The 27919-nt window shown below is 35.7% G+C and overlaps 1 protein-coding gene across 1 annotated transcript; it reads right to left on the bottom strand.

The window, feature by feature from the left end:
* Nucleotides 1-346: 346 nt before the first annotated feature.
* On the bottom strand, nucleotides 347-26857 carry LOC105382143 (extensin). The gene is made up of 2 exons (XM_011551981.3): nucleotides 26706-26857; nucleotides 347-3243 (listed from the first exon to the last, which is right to left on the bottom strand). The coding sequence occupies exons 1-2, from the start codon at nucleotides 26706-26708 to the stop codon at nucleotides 763-765; spliced, it is 2484 nt and encodes an 827-aa protein (XP_011550283.3). The 5' UTR covers nucleotides 26709-26857; the 3' UTR covers nucleotides 347-762.
* Nucleotides 26858-27919: the final 1062 nt, after the last annotated feature.

The raw sequence follows: 27919 nt of genomic DNA, 5'->3' as shown, positions 1-27919 counted from the left end.
TTTTAACAGCCTCACCGTTTTTAATGTAACGTTGGCTACACCGCTCAGTTGTGATCCCCGTCCAAACGAAAAAACACAGTTATCCAAAAATGTATTTCCAAATCCATCTTTATTTTCTACCCTCATCAGTCCATAATCATACATTTTCCAGTATTTTCCCCTCACAAAATTGATTGAAACATAGTAGATTACATTCTATGTGTCCGTCGTATATCTTTTAATTACTTACCATATGCGCTCGTTAACTTAAAGCAACATTTAATAACTTTAATGTGGTCTAATTTGAATTTGTCTTATAAATACCTATTTAGTACTTCAGTGAGAGGTCAATAAATAACACACACCATAATTTTACTAAAAATATATTTTTTACAAAACTTAGACGTAGAATTAGTTAAGGCAGTGATTTACATCGTTTTTTGAGTATTTACCATTATGCTATCAATAAAAATACATATATCTAATAAAAAAATCACTAGAATCTTGGTAACTTCGACAAGATTATTATCTATAAGTACTTGTACGTAATATTGTCTCTAATTTTCATCTTATAACAAAATATATCGTATGCCAACCACTGTTCATGATTCATTACAGTAAAATATGTAACAAACACTGCGATATATTTTGTTACAGACTAAATCTAAATTAAAACACCTTTTCGATTAGCGGCCGTGTCAATCCGTATTTGCGAAATACGCACCGCACGGTCGATTTGGTATCACACTTATGGCAACTTAAGGAAATTCGAATCAATTATAATTAAAAGTTGAAAGGTACCGACGGCTTATCGTAGTAATACCCCTGGTCAGGTACAAAGGGTGGCCGAGTGGTGGGTGGCGGGATGTATACTGGGGCTCTGGTCGTTGGAGGGGGGATATACACTGGTCGTCTTGTCGTTTGAGGTGGAATGTACACTGGAGCTTGCGTGGGGTAAGTGAACGGAACTGAAGGTTCGGGGTAGTTGTAGCCCGTTGTCACTTTCACTGGGGGGTTAGTCGGAGGAGGCGGCGGAGGGAAAGTCCTTCTAGTAGTCGGGGGAAGGTAAGTAGGTGGAGGAGTGGGTCTGGTTGTAGGCGGCAGGTAAGTTGGCGGGGGTGTAGGCCTTGGTGTCGTGGGGTAAGTGAAAGGAACGTTTGGGACGGGGTAAGTGTAGCCCGTGGTTCGTGTGGCAGGTAGTAAGGTGGAGTAAGTTGGTGGGGGCCTAGTTGTCGGCGGCGGGGTTGGTCTGGGAGTGGTGGTAGTAGTAGTGGTAGTCGTCGTAGGGGGAAGGTAAGTAGGAGGAGGAGTGCGCCTAGTTGTAGGAGGTAGGTAAGTTGGTGGAGGCGTGCGCCTGGTAGTTGGCGGCAATGTGGGGTAAGTGAATGGAACATTTGGCACAGGGTAAGTGTAGCCAGTGGTTCTAGTGGCTGGGAGGAGAGTGGAGTAAGTTGGAGGAGGGCGGGTGGTTGGAGGAGGGGTAGCCCTGGTTGTAGGAGGCAGGGTGGGTCTCGGCGTTGTGGTGGTTCTCCTCGTTGTAGGAGGCAAATAGGTTGGCGGTGGTGTGGGTCTAGTTGTGGGAGGTAAGTAAGTGGGAGGAGGAGTTCGCCTTGTAGTCGGCGGTAAATATGTGGGTGGGGGTGTAGGCCTTGGCGTAGTGGGGTAAGTGAACGGAACGTTTGGCACGGGGTAAGTGTAGCCAGTAGTGCGGGTTGCAGGAAGTAATGTTGAGTAAGTCGGGGCCCTAGTGGTGGGAGGAGGTGTAGGCCTTGGTGTGGTGGTTGTCCTTCTAGTGGTAGGTGGCAAATATGTCGGCGGAGGTGTAGGTCTGGTTGTGGGGGGCAAATAGGTAGGAGGGGGAGTTCGTCTAGTAGTAGGCGGCAACGTAGGCCTCTGAGTAGTTGGGTAAGTGAAAGGAACATTCGGCACAGGGTAAGTGTAGCCAGTGGTTCGGGTGGCTGGGAGGAGTGTGGAGTAAGTTGGAGGAGGACGAGTGGTAGGTGGCGGAGTGGCCCTGGTGGTCGGAGGCAAAGTGGGTCGAGGAGTCGTGGTGGTCCTCCTAGTAGTAGGAGGCAAATAAGTTGGCGGAGGCGTTGGCCGTGCGGTCGGCGGCAGGTAAGTCGGTGGGTTTGTCCTTGGACGCTGCGTTGTGGGGTAAGTGAACGGAACATTTGGAATAGGGTAAGTATAACCAGTGGTTCTAGTAGCTGGGAGGAGAGTTGAGTAAGTTGGAGGAGGACGAGTGGTTGGAGGAGGAGTAGCTCTGGTAGTCGGAGGTAATGTTGGTCGCGGAGTGGTTGTGATCCTTCTAGTTGTAGGAGGTAAATAGGTAGGAGGTGGGGTAGCTCTAGTGGTAGGTGGCAGGTAAGTTGGAGGTGGGGTAGGTCTAGGAGTGGTGGTCGTGGGGTAAGTGAAGGGTACATTTGGCACGGGGTACGTGTAGCCAGTGGTCCTGGTCGCCGGCAGCAGAGTGGAGTAAGTTGGAGGCGGCCGGGTGGTTGGAGGAGGAGTAGCTCTGGTTGTAGGAGGTAAAGTTGGTCGTGGAGTGGTGGTAGTTCTCCTCGTGGTTGGAGGTAAGTAAGTCGGGGGAGGATTGGGCCTAGTGGTAGGTGGCAGGTAAGTCGGCGGCGGTGTTCGCCTAGTGGTCGTCGGGAAAGTGAACGGCACTTGAGGAGTGGGGTAGGTGTAGCCAGTAGTCTGGTAGACGTTTAGGATGGTCGAGTAAGTCGGGGCTGGGCTGGTACGGGGTGGAGGCGGTCTAGTGGTAGGTGGTGGAGGAGGCCTAGTGGTAGGCGGTGGAGGAGGCCTAGTCGTCGGAGGAGGCGGCGGCCTCGTCGACGGCGGCAGGTAAGTTGGAGGAGGCAAAGTGAACGGCACTTTCGGCGTTTCGTACACGTATCCTGTTGTTCGATAGTTGGGCAGGATCGTGGAGAATGTCGGCGGCGGCGGCGGCGGCCTGGTCGGGGGCGGCTGCGTAGGGGGCGGCGGGGGCGGCCTGGTCGGGGGCGGGGGCGGAGGCCTGGTCGGAGCAGGCGGCGGCGGGAAGGGTATCCTCGGCTTCTCGTAAACATAGCCTTCATCGGGCTTCGGCGGCGGCGGGAAGGGTACATTGGGCTTCGGGTAGAAGTAGCCGTCTTCGTCCAGGTCCGCCCGGATGGGGGAGCCGAACACGGCGTAGTTCTGGCTGGGGTAGTTGGCGATGGCGGGCTCGGCCGCGCCGCCGCCGAGCACCGCGAGCACCGCGCATACTTGCAGGGATAGCCTCTGGAATAGAACAGACGAGATATGGTTAGTCTTTTGAGTGCTAATTTTTGTATGGGGGCGGATTTCGTTGGTGTTACAAACAGAAATTATATGTATAAACTGTGCTAAGTCTTAGTCAAATGAACGCTATGTATTTATGTATTATACAATTAGGTAGTGTTCGACCGTTTAAGATCAAAAAAATATGTTCGCTTTTTAGTATAAATGTGAGAAAAATATGCTTTAAAATTAACGTAAACCTACTGTTTTTATCTTTAAATTTATTCATCAAGTTATTTTGAATGTGAAAGTTCACTTGTTAGGTTTTGCGGTCTAAAGTCATCATAAGCACAAGGTAAGTTTTTACACTAATGTAAAAATAGTTGCGTCAACCAATCATCAACTTTAGCAAGACATCATTTGATATTAACACGAAGCCAAGATAAATGAGATTAAATGTTAAATACCAGGTTCTTTTGCGAAACTCTTAACCACATTAAGTATGCATTTGTATTTTGTTAAACATGACCTTTGAATGGCTGTAAAAGTACAACGAAGTTTAAATAAATAGTATATTATAAATATAACATTTAGTCACTTATTCATAACATGTTATTAAAAAATATGATGGAAAATGTATAGGTATACATAAAAAGCTCTCTGATACAAACACAAAACAAAATGTAGTGGTAGGAATAATCTCAGAAGTGCCACAAAATCCCAGAAAGGCAATGAAATGAAGCTACGGTAGGGGTTATGTCACACACCTCTTAGATAATAAATGATAAGAGCTTTATCTAATAAGGTCAAGGTCAGCTATAAATGCTCTGTTTATATGCCATTAGTATGTAGCTATTTTCTGGTAAAATGAACTAAACAAAACTTATTCATCAGTTCACAATGCCTAATAAAAAGTCAATGCCAAAACATTTTGTCAGTTTGTACATATCTTGTTATATAACTTATTGTTTTGAAGAGTAAACTTTGTTTTTGAGTACATAATTGATTGACAGCTACTTGTGAATAACACCTACCAATAACAAATCATAGTGAATGTCATATCATAATGGTATAAATACAATACATTTATTTTATGGTTAAGGTCATTTAACCCAATCCCTAGGTTTTCCTTTGTATAAAGTGTATAAGTACAGCGTTTTATCATCATCAGCCCGTAATAGTTTACTTTTGACATAAGCCTCTATCAACGAGTGCCACAACAGTCTGCTTTCAGTGTTCCTCATCCAGCAACTACCGGATATCTCTTTTAGGAAATACTAAAGTTAATTCATACTCAACAAAAACGAATAACTACATACTGTTTCTTTTTCAAAATTCCAGAGTTAGTCCTATAATAAATAAATATTATGCTTCTTAATAAAGTTAATGTTATACCCCGTACCTACATATATTTTTCCAGTTATTTATATTTTATACAAGAAAATATTTAAAAAAAAACTACGAGTAGGTATAGTGATTTAGCATGCACGTATGCTAGAAGATTATTATATTGTCCGTTCTTTATTAAATTCTAAATAGTATGTTTTCTTTGTGTGAAATACAGCTATGTTGTTGGTGTAGGCACCGGCGCTGGCGTTTAAAGTTTTGCGGCTGATACCATGTTTAACACTTAAATATAAGCCCCCTTATTATAAAACGACCGAATGGCGTAGTGGTTAGTGACCCTGACTACTGAGCCGATGGTCCCGGGTTCGATTCCCGGCTGGGGCAGATATTTGTTTAAACACAGATATTTTTTCTCGGGTCTTGGATGTGCCCGTAAAATGGCAATAGGCCCGCCCCCTACATTGGGATTAACATAACACTCTGGCGAAAAGTGGGTGCAGCAATGCACCTCTGCCTACCCCGCAAGGGAGTACATTAGTACAAGGCGTGAGTGAGTGTTTGTGTGTTGTGTTGTATTATAAAATGTAGACTTAAAATAGTTCTGGTTTAGGACCGGTTATAGCCCAGAGGGTTCAAAAATAGTTCTGGTTTAGAACCTGTTATACCCCAGAGGCGTCCTGATCAATAGTCTAAAGCCGGGTTTAAACAGAAACTATCTTTAGTCTTCGTCATATAATTAGGGGGACGGTGTCTATTTGAATAATAAACATAGAAAAGTATAAGTTGGTTTTACAGTTACTTCAGTTGTGGTAAAAGATGTTGAAGAATTATATTATTATATGCACTACTACTAGTATTATTGGTCTATAGAATACATGCGGGATGCGTCTGAATTCGACCAAGTTGCGAACAAGCCCAAGGCTCGCGTCAAACCGGTCAAGAGTCAAGTACAATCAAGATCTCTGGTGACGCTTCTTTTGAACCGTCCTGTAATAATGACAGTAATCAATATAAAATATTGGCGGCCGGACACTTGTTTTTATTGGGTAATTACCCCCTTTTTGTACGCCGAACTTGACTCGGGTTTGCGTCTGTCTAGGTTTAATATCGGTTTGAGTTATGGCTGGAAGAATGACTTGAGCGCTATTTTTGGATTCATTTTTGCGCTTAGCCGCTGAGTACCTATATGATATATAACAGTGAAACGAAATAAAAAAATATACAAAAAATACACTTTTATACTTGATATTCTGATATATGGCTTATTTATTGGTAGGAACAGATGTTTTAATTAGATGTTCGCCTCGAAAAAAAAATGATACATTCCAAAAAGGTTCTTTGATTTACGAAATGATTGGTAAAAAGATCTTAAGTATTAATCTGTATTGAAGACGACCGATTATTCTTTTTTTATTCAAGTTTTACCAGTTTTCTGTATCCTTGACATTATCTGTAAGTCTTTACTGACTTTTGGGAAGAATCAGGTCATTTATTGCTTTAAAAAACGAAACTAAAACTGAGTTAATCATTGATATAAATTTAGGTTACAATCATTTAAAAATATAAGCACTTTTTATTTTTAATACCACCAATCACAACTTGAATATTATTGTTGTCTATTGAGGAGTATGCTGAAATGCAATGCCATGTTTCATCAATCAATTTTATGGCGATATTTTATGTCTATGTCTAATTGTCTCAGTGTGACATTAATTAAGAACTATAAAGGAATACCATCTGCTAGAGGTAGATCTATCTGATGCATTAATTCAGCACTTATGTATACTCAGGTTGGGATTTATCGAAGGACATTTTGTTTACTGTTCGGGTCACAACTCATCGGTCACCACGCTGATTCTGTAGTAAATACTGTTTTCTAGGGTTAGTAGGTGCCATGACTACGAATATAACTATAGAGAAGTGGACATAATGATCAGTTGCGTGGCTATATAGGGCAAAAGCGGAGCTCGCAGCCAAGGCAGCCAGTGACTAATTTATTCCTATAATATCGATTATTTGACAGAAAAATAAGCAGTTGATTGAATTGAAACATGTTAGTAATGTTTCTTTCTATGAATGTTGGGTGCACATTCCTGTCACCCACACAATTAGTATTAGCTCGGCATTCTCTCGTTGGGCAGGTAATTACATACAGGCTACATTTTAGGCAAGCGTGGGTGATGATTTACATGTCGGGACTACTTTATAATAATAATACTTATCGGCTATTGTTGCAATATCAAAGACGGCTTACACGAATTTATCAGGTAATTACAACTTAAAATATTCCAATGAACATCTTAAATTTAGTAAAATACTATGTACCTAATCTCTCAAACCTAATCAATATACAGGGTATAAATGAAATGACGTTATATACCTAGGTACTGTGGGACTTTGTATAGGAGGTCGAAAAAAAAGTTGTTCAATTTGACCAGTAGATCACGTGGTTTCAGTTTTTGTAAATAAATTACATTACATATTTAACGAGTATGCCAGACCCCGTAAGAATCCGTTATAGGAATTGGTAAATAATTATTTACTTAACAAACTAGAGAACATAATGGTAAAATTTACACAGTGCTAATTGACTTTAAGATGTTAATTGAGTCATGTAATTCTTAAAATAAATAAATGAACCAATCAGGAAGCATTATATTTTCCGTCATATGTATTCAATTATTGAATTTACAAAGGTGCATCGAATTTGGTTTTAAATTATAATGTTATTTTTCTATTTGGGTATTGTAATCGCTACCTGTCGGATAAAATACATGCTGTCACTGTCTAAAAAATAATAACAGAGAGTGACAGCATGTATTTTATCCGTCAGGTAGCCACTAACCAGACATTGTGAAACAGACCCTTATAATAATGTACCAATAATTTTGACTTGACTTTTACAACGGATACAACCGAAATATAATACAATAAAGAAAATATAAACTCGTATTTCGAAACGCCAACTAACTGCTCCGTTTAAATGGTAATCAAAATTCCCAGTTTTTCGCGCATATTTTCTATACAATGTCACACAAAACACACAGCATTACGTAGTCGAATACAATGCGGTCTCTGCCGGTTGCGAACGTGTGGCTTATTTGCTTACACTCGTTAAGTAAGATTACTTGTTAAAACATTTCTAAATACAGACCTTGGATAATTTCTTGTTTGAGTTCAACATAGGTCTAGGTTGTCCCCGTATTATTGTCTATGGCATAAGAATATTTACCTATTTATTTATTTGCCAGTTAGTCAAGCTCGGATGAATATACTCTAACTGTATTTAAAACCGCTATAATTATTGTAAGAATTGTTTTGTACTATACATATTACGTTGTGTCTTTCATAAATACAATTTATTGCACAAATATTGAAATTACCGTGCTAAGGGTCAACTTTATTATTATAAATTTGGAGAAAAGATAGTACAAAACTATTTTTTCCATACAAAAGAATTCAACGGGTAGCGTAAGTTGGCTTATTATTACATTACATGATATTAAATATTATAATTTTTTCCTCTAACCTTATCCACCACTCGATTGTATCAATAATATTTGCTGTTCATAGATTAACCAATTAAACGTATGATGTAGGATGCAATTGACACAAATGTCCCTGCCAGTTACTTCATAACAAGAAGATTCTCCTTACGGGCCTTATGACTGCAAATCTAAATAACTTCAAACATCAGAGATACCTAGATATATAAAGTATATTTAAAAGTGCTTCAGATCTATGTTGGTCTTTGTACCAATTATGTAAAAGTGCACATTTACCGACCCGCAACAATTTCATTTTTCATTTCATTTATTTATTCAACAACAATCCATTCATTGTATTTGAATTTAAAACTTAAAATTATATAAAACTAAATACTATAAATAGACAACATGCAAAATCAAATTTTACAAGTACATACATAATATTTACACAGTTTATATATTCATTATACATCGTTATTATCAGCTTTGTCATTTATAAATTCATCAAATGAGTAGTAACACTTCTTCAATAGGTATAGTTTCAGCTTGTTGTTGAATACTCTATGAGCAGTTAATTCTTTAAACTCTGTAGGCAAGTTATTATATAAATAAAGAGCTTGAAACCTTGGTGAGTGCTTGGCTATATCAATATTAGGGCAGAAATCCGATTTTAGGTCCTTTCTTCTAGTTTGTAACCTAGTGTTCCTCTCTAACTCAGATTCTAGTGTAGGTAAGTACTTTACTAAATGGGAAGTGACAACCAAAATGTAAAGGCATGGCAGGGTGAGAATACCCAATTTAATAAAAACCTCCCTGCAAGACTGCCGCTGGGATATTCGTACCATGGTCCTAATTGCACGTTTTTGGAGAACAAATGCCCTGTTGAAGTTGTAATCGTAACTTCTTCCCCAAAAACGAATACTATATCTTAGTTTGGACTCAACTAAGGCATAGTACACCTGTTTAAGGTGAATAATGCCTAATTCATCTCTCAGACTCCGAATAGCATAACACGCAGAACTTATTGTGCTAGAGACAGATTCTAACTCTACTTTCCAATTTAGCTTAGAGTCAATGTGAATGCCCAAGAATTTTACTGAATTTACTTGATTAATTTTATTGTTATTTATATAAATGTCAAGTGCATCATTATTTCTACTTGTAGTTTTAAACAGCATTGCATTAGTCTTATCAGCATTTAATGTCAAATTATTAATCCTAAACCAATTGTCAAATGTCATTATTAAAGCATTAGTCTTAATACTAAGTGATTCTATGTTGTTAGAGTTAACTATCGCGTTAGTGTCATCTGCAAACACTACAACACTAGTGTCTGGGAAGGTCTGTTCGATGAAGCCTATTAAATCGTTTGTGAACACAATAAATAATAGTGGACCTAGAATTGATCCCTGTGGAACTCCTCTTTCGACTTTAACCAGCTTTGATTTATATGTATTTTCACGCTCTTCATCTCTGCTGACTATCTCTACGAACTGTTTTCTATTTTTAAGGTATGATGTTAAAAGTTCTAGAAAATCTCCTCGAATTCCATAATATTCCAGTTTTTTTAGCAAAATAGCGTGATCAACCGTATCAAAAGCAGCGCTAAGGTCAAGGAATATACCTGCAACTTTTAGTTTTTTATTTAACTTAGTAATTACGTCATCAACTAACAGGTCAACCGCGTCGATTGTACCAATATTTCTTTGATAACCAAATTGCCTTTTATGTATAACATTATTATTGTAAAGATGTACACTGAGCTGTTTTTTAATAAGTTTTTCGAATATTTTTGACAATGTTGGTAGCAAAGAGATTGGTCTGTATTTTTTTGAATCAGTACGAGATCCTGATTTATGGATGGGCACGACTCTTGCTATTTTTAGTTGTTCGGGGAAAATTTTATTTAAGAGGCAGTTATTATAGAAGATACTTAGGGGTTCAGCCAGTATGTCGACGTGTTCTTTTATAATGGTGATAGGAATTTCATCGTGCCCGTAGGAATGTTTAACTTCGAATTCTTGGACAGTTTTCATGACTTCTCTTGGTGATGTTAATCTAATCTTTAAACTATTCTCTACTCTATTACTTCCTTGTTCTAGAAGAGAGACTGCAGAGTCTATGTTATGATTATTACATATATTTTTCTTATAAAATTCTTCGGAGAAAGCGTCAGCTACTTCACCTGGTTTGTTTTTTAATTTCCCTTCTACTTTTAAAATTATGTTATTATGTACGTTTCCATTAAATTTATTTCTTTGTTTATTAACCACTTTCCATATAGCTTTAGATGAGTTTGTAGCTTTATTAATTTCGCTCACAATTGCTAAGCGTTTAGCCTGTCTTATAACTCTGTTATAAATATTCATATATAAGCAGCGATATTTAGAATTTTCATTATTTTTCCACTTTAGCATAGAAAGATGTCTTTTCATTTTGCTCGACACTCGGATGCCCTTGGTTACCCATCTCAACCTATTTAATGATTCAGTGTGAGTTTTAATCCTACTTTTAGTTTTTTTGAAACTGTTTTTAAAAATGTAGGTAAATCTAGAGATAAATTGGTTTATGCCCATATTACTCCAATCTTGCTGCATTATTTGATATCTAAAGTTCAATTTGGATTTCTGGTTAAAAAGTCTACGTTCCACCGTTAAATATTGGCATTTTCTGGTGGAACAAACTTTATCAACCTCAAGTGTGCAAAAAATACCTGCATGGCCATCTCCAAGACCGTTGTGATCTATGCGAACCCCAGATATTTTATGTTCAGAAATATTTGTTATAAAATTATCAAGGCAGGATTCAGAATTGTTTCTAACAAACGTAACGTCCGAGATTAAATGTTTAAAATTATAGCACTCAAGCAAGGTCAAGAAGTCTCTTTTCTGCCTATTATCCTCTAGAAAGTTCACATTAAAGTCACCACAAATTATACACTTTTTATTGAAGAAATGTTCTAACACTATCTCTAACTTATTCATAAATTCATCAAAATTACTTTCCTTGGGATTTCTGTAACATGACAAAATGTTTATAGAAGTTTGCTTGTCTCTAACCCCACAAATTTCGAAGCATTCTATCTTATAAAGCTTTTTACAAATAGGTAGCTCCTCATATTCTCTACCGTTTATACCTAACAATAGAGCACCACCTCTCTTATTCTTTGGCCTAGTATTGTAGGATATAATTTTATAGTTATCAAGAATGAAGTGTGATATAGAGTCTTTATAGAGGAAATGTTCACTGACAGCACAATAATGCGGTTTTGAATCTTGTTCGCTCAGGTATAATTCTAAAGGTGCTTTTTTATTGGAAATTCCACATAAATTTTGATGAAACAAGTTTAACTTAGTACTCTTAATAGGGTTCACAGAGCTTAATTCATTAGTTATTTTACTAATGCTGTGCTTATCTTTACTAATGGAGTTTTTATTATATCCTGAATTATCACAATACAATTCTTTATCATCTATCTTAATCATTGCACCACAAATAGTTTGAGGAAATGTTCCTAGGTTACGTTTTTTTATTTCATTTATGCACTGTTCCTTATCTTTATTCTTCACGAAAAAATGATTTTTTATTTATAACTGGGAAGTAGTGGGGTATTGTACCTTTTTTAGGTGTTGTGAGTAGTGATTCAGGGTCATTTGTAGAGTCTTTTTGTAGGCTCTGGTTTGAGCTTCGAGCAAAGTAGTATGGAATAGTACCTTTCTCATATATTTTTCCTTCACATTGGTCTGACTTGGGTGTTGTTGGCTTACTACACTTTAAAAGTACTTTTAATTGCTTGACATTTAAATATTTGTAATCGTAATCAATACAATCTATTTTATAGTTGATTGTTTTACACATGATTGAGATATTATTATATTTAGAGAATTCGCACTTCAGAAAATGGCAGTTTTTATATTCTTGGCATACGTTCATAATACAGCTGTTTAGGTCTGCCGCATTCAAATACCTGTTGCCGAAAATATTCAGTACAAATATATCATTTCCCTTAAATCTAACAATGAAATTGCGTAATTGTAACGATAAAACATTTAAATCATAGTCATTTTCGCCAATACAGATAACAAGTTTATCATTTGGTTCCAGTTTTAAATTGAGACTAGGCTTTAACACGTCCGCCGTTAGTGCACCTGGTTTGGTTTGTGATATGACTTCATATTTTTCGTATTAACAACTACTATAATTCATACTAACATAGAAAATCACGTATCACCGCAGAGTTAAATTGAAAAGCCGATAAAATAATTTTGTCTATAGAACAAATAACACACATTCACACACTCACGCCTCGTATATAGTAATGTACTCCCTTGCGGAGTAGGCAGAGGTGCATTGATGCACCCACTTTTCGCCAGAGTGCTATGTTAGTCCCAATGTAATAGGGGGCGGGCCTATTGCCATTTTACGGGCACATCCAAGACCCGAGAACAAATATCTGTGTTTAAACAAATATCTGCCCCAGCCGGGAATCGAACCCGGGACCTTCGGCTCAGTAGTCAGGGTCACTAACCACTACGCCATTCGGTCGTCTAACAAATATTCATTTAGCTAAAATTCAATGCCAGTCGCCACCTTAACAGTTGTCAACTTTTAATAAAATGCAAAATAAACTGAATAGGATTATCGTAGCGTCGACGCCTTCTAATCAATACGAAATGTTTATACTCGTAATGTTACATGTATATGACCGCATCCCTTTTCAAGATTTTCCAATATCAATTGAAATTATATTAATAAATCGAGTCAAATAGAGCTGCTAGCATAATTATGGATCTTACTTCAATTATGGCAGGTTTGATCATAACCTATACAGGATGTCCGTGAAACATACTTTCATCCATCGAAAGGGGATTTAAAGTTGAAATATTTTAATTATGCAGATATGTCAAGGAACACCAAGCGATACTAAAAATTTATTACATACATTTACGAGCAATGAAAAAGTTCTAAAGACGTATAGAACGTCAATGACATGTATTATACCTGCCCCGGCAGGGTATCGAACCTCAGACATAACAGTGGATGATCACTGACCATTCTTTAATCATATATTTACTGTTTCCGCTAACATTATGCATAGTTTTGTTAAAATTATATTTTAAAAACATTCCTTAAATCTGTGGGCAGCTACGAATATTTTACGTCACAACAAAACAAAGTGTCGATTGTTTAATGCATTGTTTCATAACCACCTCAAGGAGTCAAGAGTATAAGATCATTGACATTTGTCGAGACTATTCTGACCAGCGATCGTCATATATGATAGGTTGTTTACCTGAAGAATCCAGGTTTAATTGTGTAGAAAGTCTGAATTATTTTGGTGGTGATTAAAATAACTAGGTATAACGTATAATAAAGCTTATTAAATGGTATCATCGGGGATTTCATGGGATAACTATTTTATGAACAATTTCATACAATAGGTGGATACAAACATAAACCATGTCTGTTTGGAATACAACATTCACAGGAACATATTTAATTACTTTTGTCCTATTGAATCCTCATGGGTGTGAATTTATTTCATAATTTCCTCAGACTATATATATTATGATCATTCGCTACACTCTATTTATTACATTACCATATTTAAACCAATTTATGGAGCTTCAATACTATCTATTGAGGTCATCGACACATTTTTGACTCTATTTCGACTCTTACAATAAATTTACAAAGATGTAACCTTCATGTTTTTATATTTTGCTGTAAAATATTGTGTATGATGTAGTTATATTTTTTATTATTATATGCTATAAAGTATCTAGCTATATACCGAAGTTAAATTATGCCAGGTAGTTGTTAATTTATTTAACTACAGAACGTTTGCAAACATCTTAGGCCACAGCGTGACATTTGATGAACTCCCTGATTCCTTTCAGGAGAACACTTTTGTTTTAAGTTTATTCGTAGAATCTATACACTAATGCTTCAGAGTAAACTGCTTGTCTTTAATATTTCTATTATCGTTTTGAATACTGAGGTATATTCTGAATAGGTTACCAGCTGCCGTATTCACGTCTTCTAAGCGTTATCGAGACGATATTGAATTTGCAATACAATTTTGCTATTAAACTAGTTTCTTCATTCAATTGTGACGTTTGATCATTGATGTACTATACATTCAATGGCTTAGCATGAATAAAGTACCAAGTACCAGGTATTTTGTGTATTCTTGACCTGAGCTACGAAACACGATGACAAACATGGACGTCACTCAGTCAAGTAACAACTACAGTTGCACAATACAAGACTCGGACCGGAGCACAGAGATATATGACACTAGATTCCTCAAGTGTACATGTACGTACTGCGAGTGTCAAAATATTGATCATATGTTAAACTTTTGGTTATACATTTAGTTCTGTCCAGCTGTCATTATCAGTGTCAAAAATAATAATTCCTATAAAAATCGGCACGCCCGGTTCTCAAAAAAATGAGTGCATTTGTGGCATCTAATCATATATGTCTGTGGCATAGACTAATCCGGTGCAAGGTCAACCGTTGATGAGTCTTTAATCCAATAAGTCAAGGTTAAAATAAAACAGCAGCCGCGTGTCCTGTTGACGTTATTTCATGCATCTTTGTCGTTTCATGCATCGGTTTGCATCGGTATTTCCGACTGCGTTACTATTATTATTTTATGCTACTCGTTTAAATAAGGATTTCCGATACTTCTAAACATTTTTTTTTCAAATAAAAAATACGTATTCATCACATGTTGCTAAAATATGATGCAACTTTTTCAATTTCACAACTAGCATTTAATAGCAAATTGACATTTAAAATATTTTGTGTATTCAATATTAGAATTTAAACTTTATTCAACCGTTTCGATGGTTAATGATAGTAATTGTCACATCTGTGGCATTTGGAAGTTATGTGCAAAAGTTTACACTTTGTAGATTTCGTAGCTAATATTGAATTTTAGATTTTGTGATTTTGCAGTATTTTTTCTTATACAAGCGTTTGCCACCGTAGTGTAAGCGTTATAATTATTGAAAAAATATTTATTCCATGATTATAAATGTGAAACAATAATGATAATGGCTTTAATGAATTATTCCAAGTAGTGTATTTCTATACGTTTCATTAATGATTTTTCAATGAATACCAAATTATCATGGAACAAATATTTGTGTTGAATAATTATAATGCTGACCAGATAATTTTGATTGACAAACTTTACCTACTTAGACACGCACTACTGTGTCGGCAAATTCAAAGAGTTGATTATTTCTATTAAGTTTTATCTGATGGCTAAAGTGTAACCTCAGATAATAATTAATGGATTAAGTGCCGGTGTCTAAAGTATTCATTAACGCTCTATTCATTTGTGCAAACATTAAAAAAAACACGTGTTTAGTGCATGTTTATAGAAAAGTGACGATATAGAAAGAACACAGCTATCTTCTATAATATTTTCTTGACTTTTATTTTAAATGCAATTGCGCGCATTTAGCTATACATAAAGCATAACAAAGCTCGTTTTTTGTCGTTTGGAGAACCTTAAAGAAAATACCAATATAAGCAAAAAGGTGATAAATTAACCTTTCATTCAAACACATGAATTATTTATTTTGTAGGAAAAAAACCTAATAAGTTTGTTAACCCGTTAAAGGTATACGACCGTTAAAAAACGCTAAAATTCAAACCTTACAATCCAATGTGGTTTATTATGTATAATTTTCAATACTAGTACATTTTGTATTTAAATAGATTTACCTTATTTATGTAGTTTCATTAGTAAAACATAAATTACCTAAAGTGGCTAAAAAATTTATCTACTAATAGCTTCTCGTCTCGGATAACACTCTAGTCAGAGGTGACTTAAAAAACCTACACAAATTTATTTATAGATCCTCAATTAAAAAACACGTATACGGAATCGTTAGAAATACACCAAATATTTTTAATTTGTTGGTCAAAATATTACATCATCTATATTAGTATGCAAAAATGTCACTTGAGTTGCTCTCAAAAAGTAATGAAGATCCTTGTTCTGAGTTCCGCGACGCCTGGCCACGTCACCTTTGACATTTGAGTCTGTGGAGTGTCAGTTTAGTGTATCTGTGGCATTGGTATGTCGTTGACATTGAACGATAATCTTGTATGCGCCACTACTTAAGTATTAGATAAGTTATGCTACGAATGTGACTTAATAGGGGGACAGAATTAAGAGTTCATTGTGATTAAGCTTAACACTTAAAATACACTCACGAGCAATAAAAAAAATAAAATATGTGGGAACATCTCACACACGGCCATCCGACCCCAAGCTAGGCAGAACCTGTGTTATGGGTGTCGGACAGCTGATATATCTACACAAATACATAGATAGATAGATACTAAATATAAATATCAACACCCAAGACCCGAGTACAAATATTTGCCTTTAAACAAATATCTGCCCCAGCCGGGAATCGAACCCGGGACCAAATCGTCGTCCATTGCCGTTCCATATGTCACTGGAACTTTTTCTTTGCTCGTGAGTGTAGTAATACAAATATGTTAATAAAATGAAATGTCTTTATTGCTGTCAGTAAGTTACAACTTTTTTACTAGATGTTAGACTTATATATATTAAAAGGTATAAATATTTGATATTCTTAATATATACATATAATTAAAAGCAAATGTTAATAGCTAAGTCAAGATTTTACCTTTTTATAAAATTTGCTATACAAAAGAGTTCAACGCGGTGCGCAAGTTCATTTACCATATTCAATAGTTTTTTTTTACGTAGCCATATTAGTGTCCCACTGCTGGGCAAAGGCATGCTTATTCCTCTATTTCTATAGAAATCATATAGATTATTGTTTAAATTTATACTTCCTTTTAAACTAAGCAAACAGAACAACTTAATATAATGAGCTCTACAAACTTTAATTCGAACTGACCGTGAGGAGCAGGTAGCTTTTGCTAATTAATTAGTTATTTCCAAATAAAGTAACAATTTAACAACTCGACGACTTAATTTATAGAATTGATTGGATGACACCGTGTTGAGAATCGAACTTGTGACCTTACCTGTGGCCTACTGTTGACCGCTGCTGTCAAATAAAATTGGGCCTTGGCGTAACTGAATAAGTTATTTAGTAGTTCAATGTTTATGATGAGTAGGCGCCGTGTTGGAATCCTCCATTAGAAACAAGGCTGGAGAAAATGTTTTATGCATAGATATTGATATGTAAAAACCTGTGACCTAGGTATGTAGGTACCTAAAGTAACGTCCTACAAGGTTCGTGTGTGTATGGACTTGTATTGACGCATTGAAAATTCGGAGAAGAAACAAAAATACTACCAAGATGTGCTGTATTTCAGCAAACATTAATAATATCAAACTTTTATAAAGGTGAAGAAGTCATTTTTATAAGGCAAGAGGATCTTGCATTTAATATGATTGACATAATTTGTGATTTCTAAAATATACTTATATCTATCATTATATTTCAAAGGAAATGAATATATGTAGCCTTAAAAATATAAATAAAAGCATAACGATTACGCATTCCAAGTAAGCGTGTTAAAACATCAAATAAATTGTATAATATTATTGCACTTACGAAAGTACCGACGAATGTCAAAGTCACGGGCACTCGTGTACTCAGAATAATGTAAAAATAAGGCTAAATTTGAAGTTATATGAACAATATGCAAATAAAAGTTAATTATAAAACATCTTATACAAAAATGTAGCCATACAAGTATGCTCTCTGGTTTTGCCCGAATATGGTATGTAGAATCATTAAAACATGTCAGATGTGTCATGACAACTTTAATTATAACATGATTTTTACGGATATTACCTACCTGTAATTATATTATTCTTCCTATTATTACGTATGTTTTTAAGAAGAACATTTCTGTTCAAGTTTTAGTTCTCAATAATAATTCTATGAGTTCATATCAATTTTGAAATATAATAGTCAAAGTTATTACCAGGAAAAATACAAGTTGTAACTATCGAAATACAAAATATTCCTTTGTTTGTCTAAAATTTGTAATCCATTACGAAAATATTTGTATAATATCAATCAAATAATCTTACAATATGCAATTTGCAACAAAATAAACCAACGTTGAACCAACAAACGTGTTTCAATATTTTTTTAAACAATAATTTTTGGAATCTATTTACGTTTTATTTCAATACAAAAATACCAACCCTTAGACAGGAAGGTCGGAGAAATGAGGTCACACATGTCTGTGTCTCAATTTCAATATGGCGTCCAATAGCCGGGTCCTTTGACAAAAAAGTAATCCTCAAGTATTCAATACAGGTTTCTGTAATCACCTGATGTATCATTACTTGTGAAACCTCTTATTACTGGGTTGTGAAACCGATGACGATTTTAACGTACGACCTTCAGTTCATCTGTAAGTTCCATTTGTCATTTCGGCCGGTCGGGCTGGTTCGGTATGAGTGGGTCCCTTAACTTGACCTCAGTAGAGTAAGTGCATCCAGAATCATTTCGGCACTTCTCGATAGGTTATTCGATCGGTGGTTCACCGGAATTTGTAAGAAGTCTAGATAAGCGCCTCGGTCGATAACGTTTGAAACTAATAAAAAGAATACAAATCCTATCGGTAAATGTCTAAATTATTATAAAAATAAACGAAAATATACCTCCTACTTCCTAATTTATAAAGTAAACAATGTTTTTCGAACTATAGGAAGTTGCATAATTTAAACACATTTTACAACAAGCTACGTAAGAGTTCAAGCGTGCACGGACAAAACGAATATTTGGTGTCAAAACCCTTCGTAATCTTTTGTTATCAGAATGGCTGGCAATAAAATTATCGTTTTTAAACGTAAGTGTAAATAAAATTATTTTATTATTAAGTATTAAATTGATTTCACACCATCTTAAAACGTAGTCACAAGTATTCAGTTATTAATTATGTGTGCTTATTGTCTCTGAGAACCTTCAAAAGAGGGCTACCTCTAGGTCTCGATACATCAAATCATACCTATATACATTCCTACATCAAATAAAAAAGGAAAATTAAGCTTTGTACAGCTAGAAAATTATCTCGGATACGTCAACAAAAACCCAACTCTTAAAACACTAGGCGTGTTTTAACTCATTACAATTAACTTGAGTGTATAATTAGCTTCACACAGAAGTACAAAACGAAACGAAGATACGAGTGCACTTTGTGACAAGAAACAAAAGACTGAGTTTATCGAATTTGAACCAGACTACGACTGTACGAGAAGAAGTGAATAGAATGCACAGGTTGTCTAAAAAGTGACACGTTTTACCGACCGATGTTATCGTGTAACAGCCCATTGTCTAATACCAGTAGGGTCATCAGCGTTAGCTAGCTTTAATCTTCCACCCATACTATTCTAAAAAGCTCCAATATACAGAACATAATGTCGTTCAAAGTTTTTTTTCTAGTACAGAACTAAAATTCTTAGCATTCGTTATCATATTATAGTTATACAAAATTAGAATAGATATTAAATAAACTAGTAAGAAATATTTCGATTCGATTTAAGATTTCGTTAAACCAACCAAAATAATTTTTTTCCATTACCCAGAACTATAAAATCGAAATAATTGACAACCCTAGATTCGATGTGTGTTTCTTAAGTTTGGTTACCTTATATGGTGAAATAGGGCGCTATCCTATGTACTTGTACATGACGTTCAGTTGTTTAGTTACTTATGCGTTTTGGAATTATTGTTATTATAAAATATAATGTACTTCTTACGACGCGGCCCTGTTAGGCAAAATATTTTTCAGTTTAATTGTCTTAAATCAATAATATAGCAAAATAATAATAAAAGCTATATTAAGCTTAATCCATTGATCTTTTATACGATCTATTAACTTTTATATCAGAGTCAGAAAAGATTAGAAAACATCCAATGCAAAGTTCAAAATCCATGGCTGGTCTAATTATTCCCTTATCTGTTTTAATTATACCTCAGCTCTTTTTTCTCTCCATTTCACGTAAAACCCCCAAACACTATTCAGTAGTAATAGTATAGTCTAAAATCATAAAATTTACTAGCATTTCGCTACCGTAAGCAATGTTATGGCAAGAGTGAAGCAACTGTTAGTACGGTAAACGAAACACAGGCATATCTGCGCTGCATCGCGTATGGTGGATGTGAGACCGCCACTGACTGTGTGGGACAAGTAGAGAACTTAAAGCATAAATAAGTCTGTAAATGAATATAAGTTCACAAAAATTAATACATAATGTCCGGTGACACTTAATGTATACCTAATGCTATTTATCACCTAAAATTCTGATGCCTGTGGATGCCAATAGTGGGTATCGGGCCCTAGTGGACAAAGTGTTCTTAATTGTTATTTATAGGAGTTCACAATGAGTAAAGAATATTTGACTTGAATACGTAATGTATAAAATTATATTAAGTCGCTTAGCGTTTCATATTAAGGGTCGGCAATAGGCAATCGAGGGTTGGCATTGTCATAGAATTATGTAGTAAATGATGCTCTACAGCCTTGAAAAAAATCACACCGGTAGTCGAAGAGTCTAGCTAGGTGCTGAATCATTCGAATTTAAGTAAAAGCTTATGGATAACTGTAAATTAAATTCAGAATATGACGAAAAACCAGTCCCGTATTGTAACAACTGTGTCGTAATCATCAAGAATTTTCATATGATTTTTATCATATTATAAAGTTAAAGGCTTGGACTAGGCGCTAAATACCTTGTTTTTTAATAAACACACACTTATTTTGTGTAAATTAATCCCAAACTTGAGCAATTTTTTTCCCTCAAATCTTCATACAAATATCTATGGCGGTTTTCTGTGTTATAAAATCATAAACACAAGTGACGTTTGACTCAGTTGGCCGCTGGCCTCCAAAGAAGGGTCACGTCGGTTTAGGCAGCACTGACAGCTCGCGATCTTATCGTGTACAGATACAAAATCACTGCACATTGGTTGTCATTGCACTTTTTCAACTTTAATGACACCAACATAATTTGATTTGAAATTGAGGAAGCATAATTCTTCCAGTATATTCAATACATTAAATTAAATTAGATAGTGTGCAATATTCTCGTGACATTACAGTCTCGTAAAGGTCTGATGAGGAGCAGGAATATAGCGAATGGATCTAAGTGATGACAATACGCACGACATTAGGTTAGGGATCAAAAATACAGTCTCTTGGTGCTGGTTGAGGTATGGTCTCGTGAGGATCTGATGAGGGCAGTAACACGGTGGTGGCTCAATTTTATTTCAAAGATGTTAATAGCTAAAAGCATCGAGTTTGGGCTATTAAGTATGTTTTTCAGAGAGAGAGAAAGAGATTTTATTTTTCCTCTGGATGTGTTAGGTTTACTGGGTTTACTAAGTTCATTCTGTTAATGGCATCAAGTTGCTATGTGTTCATAAGTAATAATTATTTATTAACAAAATGCTGTTGGTTCTCCACGAAAATGTAAAAATAAAAATAAAATAAATAAAAATAAATTCGTAACGTAAAATTGCCAATGACGGAATTTCTTCTATAGACAGTAGACACAAAAAAAAACAAACGATAGATGGCGTGATTTGAAGATAAAGATACATTTATTCGACACATAGACAGCAACAAAAAAAAATACAGATTTAAAGAAAACAAACACATACTTATACAAAACATCAAAGAAAAAAAAGGATACACATCAAAATAACTGGAAAAAATATAAGCCCCAATTTACTTGTGTGGGACAGGGAGTACCATAATATTTTTTTTGGGTTACTCCCCATCTATGCGAAATATCAGCTTGATATCTTTACCCGTTTCTGAGAAAAAGGGCGGTGACAGACGGACAACAAAGAGATCCTATAACGGTTGCTTTTTTTCTTTTGACGTTCGAAACCCTAAAATTAAGTAAAAATATTATGCTGCTACCAAAAAATGTACTGTAGGTATTGAAAAAGCGGTATATAGTACTAAACAAATTATAAACAAACAAAAAACCCGACTGCACGCTAAAAATATGAAAAGAAGTCCCAATGTTAATGGAAAGTATCGTAGGCGGGGACCAGCAGAGGGTTCACCATTTAGCTGAATGTTACTTAGAAAACGGCCTTGAGTGGCGGTCAAATTGGTCCCCGCCTGCGATACTTTCCATTAACATTGGGACTTGTTTTCATGTTTTTAGCGTACAGTCGGGTTTTTCGTTTGTTTATAATTGTATTTTTTTATTTGTAACTTTTTAGTTGTTTTTATTTTATGAAATTTTACGTCAGTAGTTCATGATCATTTTTTTATTTCAATAATTTTGGTGTTGTTATTTAAATACCTTAAATATGCATATTTTTATAATGTGAAAATCAAGCCCTTTCATTTGATACCTTACACGGCAAAGTTGAATTATTATTTTTTCGATCATCACGTTATGTCCTCTAGAGGGCGCTATGTTCATTTTAATGGAACGTCACATAACCTATAACCATCGCGCCATCAATACGCTTCTAACAATACCTCATACATCAAAATCTATCAAGCCGTTTAGGCTACAGGAGGGAACAAAGAAACAGACAAACATACATACATACAATCAAAAAACATTACCCTCCTCTTTCGGCAGTCCGGTAAAAAGGAGTAAGACAGGGGGTCATTCTGAACTTTTGCTCTACGAGTTTTGGAAATTAACTTTGTTGGACATGTGACTTTTTACCATGGAAAACGAATATTTTTTTTCGCGAATTTGCAAATCTCGTAGAACAAAAGTTGTTCAGAATGACCCCTTGAGTCATCCCCTTTTGGCTTAGTATAGCCCTTTTGCGACACTATGTATTTACTTTGCTTTGTCGTCGGGGTTCAGTTGGCTGGAGAATGCCCGAAACTTATTATCTACACTTTAATACTTGTAGTTACCTTTCTACAAGTAAATACCACTTTTGTTTGAGAAAGCTAATCGGGTTCCGAGTATAGAGTAAAGTGGCACCCCTATTAATTTCTACTCTTTCCTGGTGCCTACCAGTGTAAGTAAGAATTATACTTACTTACCCTAAAATCACCCAAAATGTACTTGAACATAATTGTCAATAAAGTTGGCGAGTAAAAGTTTATCGACCCACTGTGCAAACTTACATGTGTGCGTGTCACTGCGTGTGCTGTGTGAAGAGCATTGAAAACCCAAAATTGGCGCGGCACGTCACCCTGTAAGGGCCCTTAAGCCAAGAAATAATCGAGATTTACAACATTCCTGTTCACCATTGTTAAACATTTCTTTTCTAAGGGAAATACTATTATTGTACACATTTAACAAATCAAGCGCACTGCTGTTAACTACAAAAAGTTTGTCTTGGAAAAGAAAGTACTTATCTTTATTTTAGTGAATAATAACCTATGTTATTTTGTATTGTGAATTGGCAAGTGCACATATTAACTTAAATAAATTAAATATATGTATTTGTATTTTTACAGCTTCTCTTCAAAAACGATCTGTGTAGCGACTTCATCGGGAAAACCCACCTTGATGATTCGAGTTAGTTAGAATCGAAGATATATTAGACTAAATCAGGTTTTGCTTTCTTTGTAAATTAGTGGAATAGCTAATCTTGTTGCTATTATAGTTTAAAAATCTGAATTTATCTTAATTTTAGATTAAAAATATTAGTTTTATATGGTTATTTTATAATATTAATTCACATATAATTATTTGTATTTGTATACATTCTATTCTATTCTATTCTATTTGTATACAATAAACATAGTGATTTATAAAATACGAAAAACCAAGTAAATAGTTAACTGGTACTCGTAAGTGTTCGTTTATATTTTCTAGAACCTAACCAGCTGAAGCATATATTTAATATAAGGCAGTTATCCTAGTTATTATATAGTCCCTAAAGATCTTGGTCAATAATATACGTTTAGTCCCTCTCGAAGTCCGCATAGTGTCTGATATCCCGTGACCAATCAGCCATAAAGCTGCAGTGTCCATTAATAGCTTATTTCAATTAACATAGGAATTCTATTGCACAGGCTGCGTCGGTCACTGGTCAGGAATCCTACATCAGATGGACGTGCTATGATTGTATCCTTCACTATGTAAATTATCACCTGAGCTCCGTAGTTTTTTTTTACTACAACATGTGTAATGTGTATGCGTTAATGAGGTTATGTTAGTCACGAATATAATGTAGCTATTAATAAAAGGTAAGTTGAATTAGTTTTACAGCCGTTTCATTGTTCGTTCAGCTGAAACCGATACAACTTTATGGAAGCTCAGTTGTTATGCCAATTAAGTTATTTTTATAAGATAAATATGTAAGTTTATGCAATGTAGAACCAAAATAAAGGTAGGTATAGAAAGTTTTAGCTTAATGTAATTTTATTTATTTTCGCGTTGGTAAAAACTGAAATGTGGGTCGCCCTCGAACCAGCTGTATGACCTTATCCAGATAGCGGCTAGGGGCTAGATGGGAGCTAGCAAAAGACTATTGCGGGCGGGAGAGGCCTAAGGACATCCAAAACTGGCGGATGGTGAACGATAAGTAAAATTACCTCGAATGTTGACAGAAGAAGAAGGAAAATCATTAACATGATGATGAATTGGGTGTTAAACTAACCGTTGAAGTTCGCATTAGTAAAACAAATTCCGAAGACAACCTTGCAGTTCAACATTTGTATTACAAAATCGCTCCTGCACAGTTCAAATTCGTCGTAATTTTGTTATAGAATTATTAAACAAATCAATTATTAATAAATGGAAATCGTATGCCGAATGGTTTCGAATTACAGAATTTAGAAGGCAAATCATTTTAGGGTGAAATAACGTATATTTTCTTGACTTGTTTGACCTACGCATCGATTTAATCTTGTTAATTGACACGTGTACGATCCGTTATTAATTGGTTTACATACGCGTATATAGCTTTAATTATTAATAAATAATATACGAGTATGTAGGTACTGTGTAGAGTGGCTACCCTCTATTTCACAATATTTGGATAATAGCTATATGCAGGAAAATAATGCTGATACTTTGACAATTATGTTTGAGGAGCTAACACTATGTCGTTTATCACTCGGATGCATTTTAACCAATCATCATAAAGCAGGTTCTGAGATCATTATTTTGTATGTCAAATGGTATTGCAGTGTACGTATCATTTTTCGTACACAATCGCAGGCAACGTGTTACCTAAAAATTATCTATCTAGATTCATCACGACCCATTACGTCCCCACTGCTGGGGCACGGGTCTCCTTCCAATGAAGGAAGGGTTTAGGCCTAGTCCACCACGCTGGCCAAGTGCAGGTTGGTGGACCCCAACACAAGCAAGCTTGTGCTGAGAGAGTTGTCGGGTAAGTGGGCAACCCGACTGTCAGATGTTTTCAAGCCGCCCGAAGGCCTCTGACTAGGCTTAACGACTGCTGCCGAAGCAGCAACCGGGACCCACGGCTTAACGTGCCGTCCGAAGCACGGAAGCGTCCAGAAAAGCACCACTTGAAATTGGTCACCCATCCAATGGCTGACCGTGCCAGTTGTTGCTTAACCTCAGCGATCAGTTACGATCACTGAGGCCCGCTCGACTACGGACGCTGCTATCTAGATTCTTAGTGTTCAATTATCATTCAAATCTTTTAAGTTACGTAGTCATTCAGGACATGGTAGATACCTAAAGATTCCTCTTCTTAGCATTGTACAAAAAAATACAAGTATCGAATCACAACACAAAATTATCAAAGCAGCAGTATACCAAACTTAGTAAAATTTTAAAAAATATATCACAACCAGAATTAATTAACAATTAAGGCGGTTAAAATTGTCATTTTGCGTCCAGCCGTGGTCGGTGGCGTCCCCAGCTGTGACCTTTGCGTATATAGCCGTGGCGCTTGCGTCACGGCGCTGGCCCACTCGTGTAAGATATTCCGCTTGTAGCTTAAATATATTATATTTGTCGTTCGTAAATTGCCAGCTTATACCTACTTAGGAGTAAGAGGAAATTCGTAGAGGGATCTTTGACTAGTTTATTAATAAAAAATACAGTATAGAATTAAAGGTAGTGGTACGAAAATTTACTGGCTTAGTTGGTTAACCGGTGTTTTTGGACGACCGTAGGTTTAGTTTTGTAAAGTTTTGTGTAGTTATTTGTATTTAGTTATGTAGGTATACCTAAAATTCCTGTGGGTTGAGAAGTATGAAAGGATTATAGCGTTATGACCTACCTAAATAATTAGGATATGAATTATAAAACAACTGTTTTATGCCGAGAAACTGAACTAAAGGAAATGTAATTTAGATGCATTTATAACTATTTGTAATAACTATTAAAATAAAAATCAAATCATAACAAAAACGTAAAGGCCATTTGCTTTGCAAGTGCACAACAAATTATAAAACTGCTAATTAAACATGTGAATTAGTAATTATCATACTTTGTTAAAGTTTTTCACAGATCCATTCATTGTGACTTTTTATTCATTTATCACCTCAGCCGTGTGCCGCCTTTACAGCTCGTGTCTTATCAATTAAAATTTCTTATACAAAAATGTTTTGAATAAAAAATATTTTCCCTTTTTACCTCAATTTATAACTTCAAACGCCACAAATGGAACACCAATTTTCAACCTTATTCCTTTCCTCAACAAAACCTCATCGTAAAAAATGCATCTCAAAATAGCTCACCATAATTAGATCGGCTCGTCAACAAATCCACTGCATAATATATAGTGTATGTGGTGCGCGATCACCCGCACAAGTTCACTGTCACACGCGCGTGCCGCCCGCGCTCACACACTCGTTTGAAGGCGCGCGGGACGCCACACTACTATATAGCTTCGCTTTTCGGTGCATCGGTTTTCCTTCAGGGATTTTTGATTGAAGGATACTGGGTTTTCTTTTTGTTTTGCATGTGTGACGGATACGTTTTCTTATAGCTACCTTGGTCGGTTAGTGGAGTAATGAACTTCATCCATATTATTATTACCAACTTTATTTAAGATTTTATGTATTCTTTTACAAGGGTTGTTTTTCATCGAAAGTAAAGATAGATATTATAACAAGTACTTACTAGGACAACTGCACTGCTGGACATTATGCTTGCGTTTTCGTAGTCAAAATGTAATGACATTCCACGCCCCAATGCGTGGAACGGGGTAACCCATACACCAACGAAAGTTATTTTCTGTTTCTAAATCCATCCCATTCCTCTAGCTGTTTTTTGCCAGTAAAAATAGGAATATAGTTAGTTGGTGTAATGTAATTTAGTAATCTGCAAAACAAAATAAACATATTATGTTGGTATATTGAACACGTAAAGAAGCTGTAAGCCATTAGATGTAAAAATAAAAACAAATTACTTACTCACATATTTATAAAATTGGTAAATCAAGTATATGTAACCTTTCAAAAAAAACACGTTAAACTTGCTTGATCACTGCAGGAATCTGTGTGCTATACTTTTCTTAGCATCTTCAAACACTCCAAATTAATTCAAAATACTGGTCTCTAGGATGTTAATACATAATATTATCTAATGAAGTCAACGATCATCAGCCAAAAATAGTATAAAAAGACAGTTTTTTTTTCTCTATCCTGTTTTCTAAGTCGTTCTGTCGTTCTGTGCTTGGTTCGTTCTCTACATCCGGGCTTAGTTTTTCGACACTGAAACACATTGAGTCATTTAATGGGGTGCATAAGCCTCCCCGATTGTCGTATCGTCTGTATTTATCATACCACCGGACGTATCGCAGAAATTTCTACAGCAATATACATATTTTAAAGGCCATATACGTTTGTGTGCCTATGTAATGTTCTTTCTACGTTCGTTCTTTCATGGCAATCCATGACGCATTTAGGCATCGTTCAATGTTTCACAAGCAAAACATAAAATATCCATG

Source organism: Plutella xylostella, chromosome 22 (assembly GCF_932276165.1).
Source record: "Plutella xylostella chromosome 22, ilPluXylo3.1, whole genome shotgun sequence".
Taxonomy (NCBI): Eukaryota; Metazoa; Arthropoda; class Insecta; order Lepidoptera; family Plutellidae; genus Plutella; species Plutella xylostella.
The sequence above is the reverse complement of the archived record's forward strand: the minus strand, read 5'-3'. Positions and strand labels throughout refer to the sequence as shown.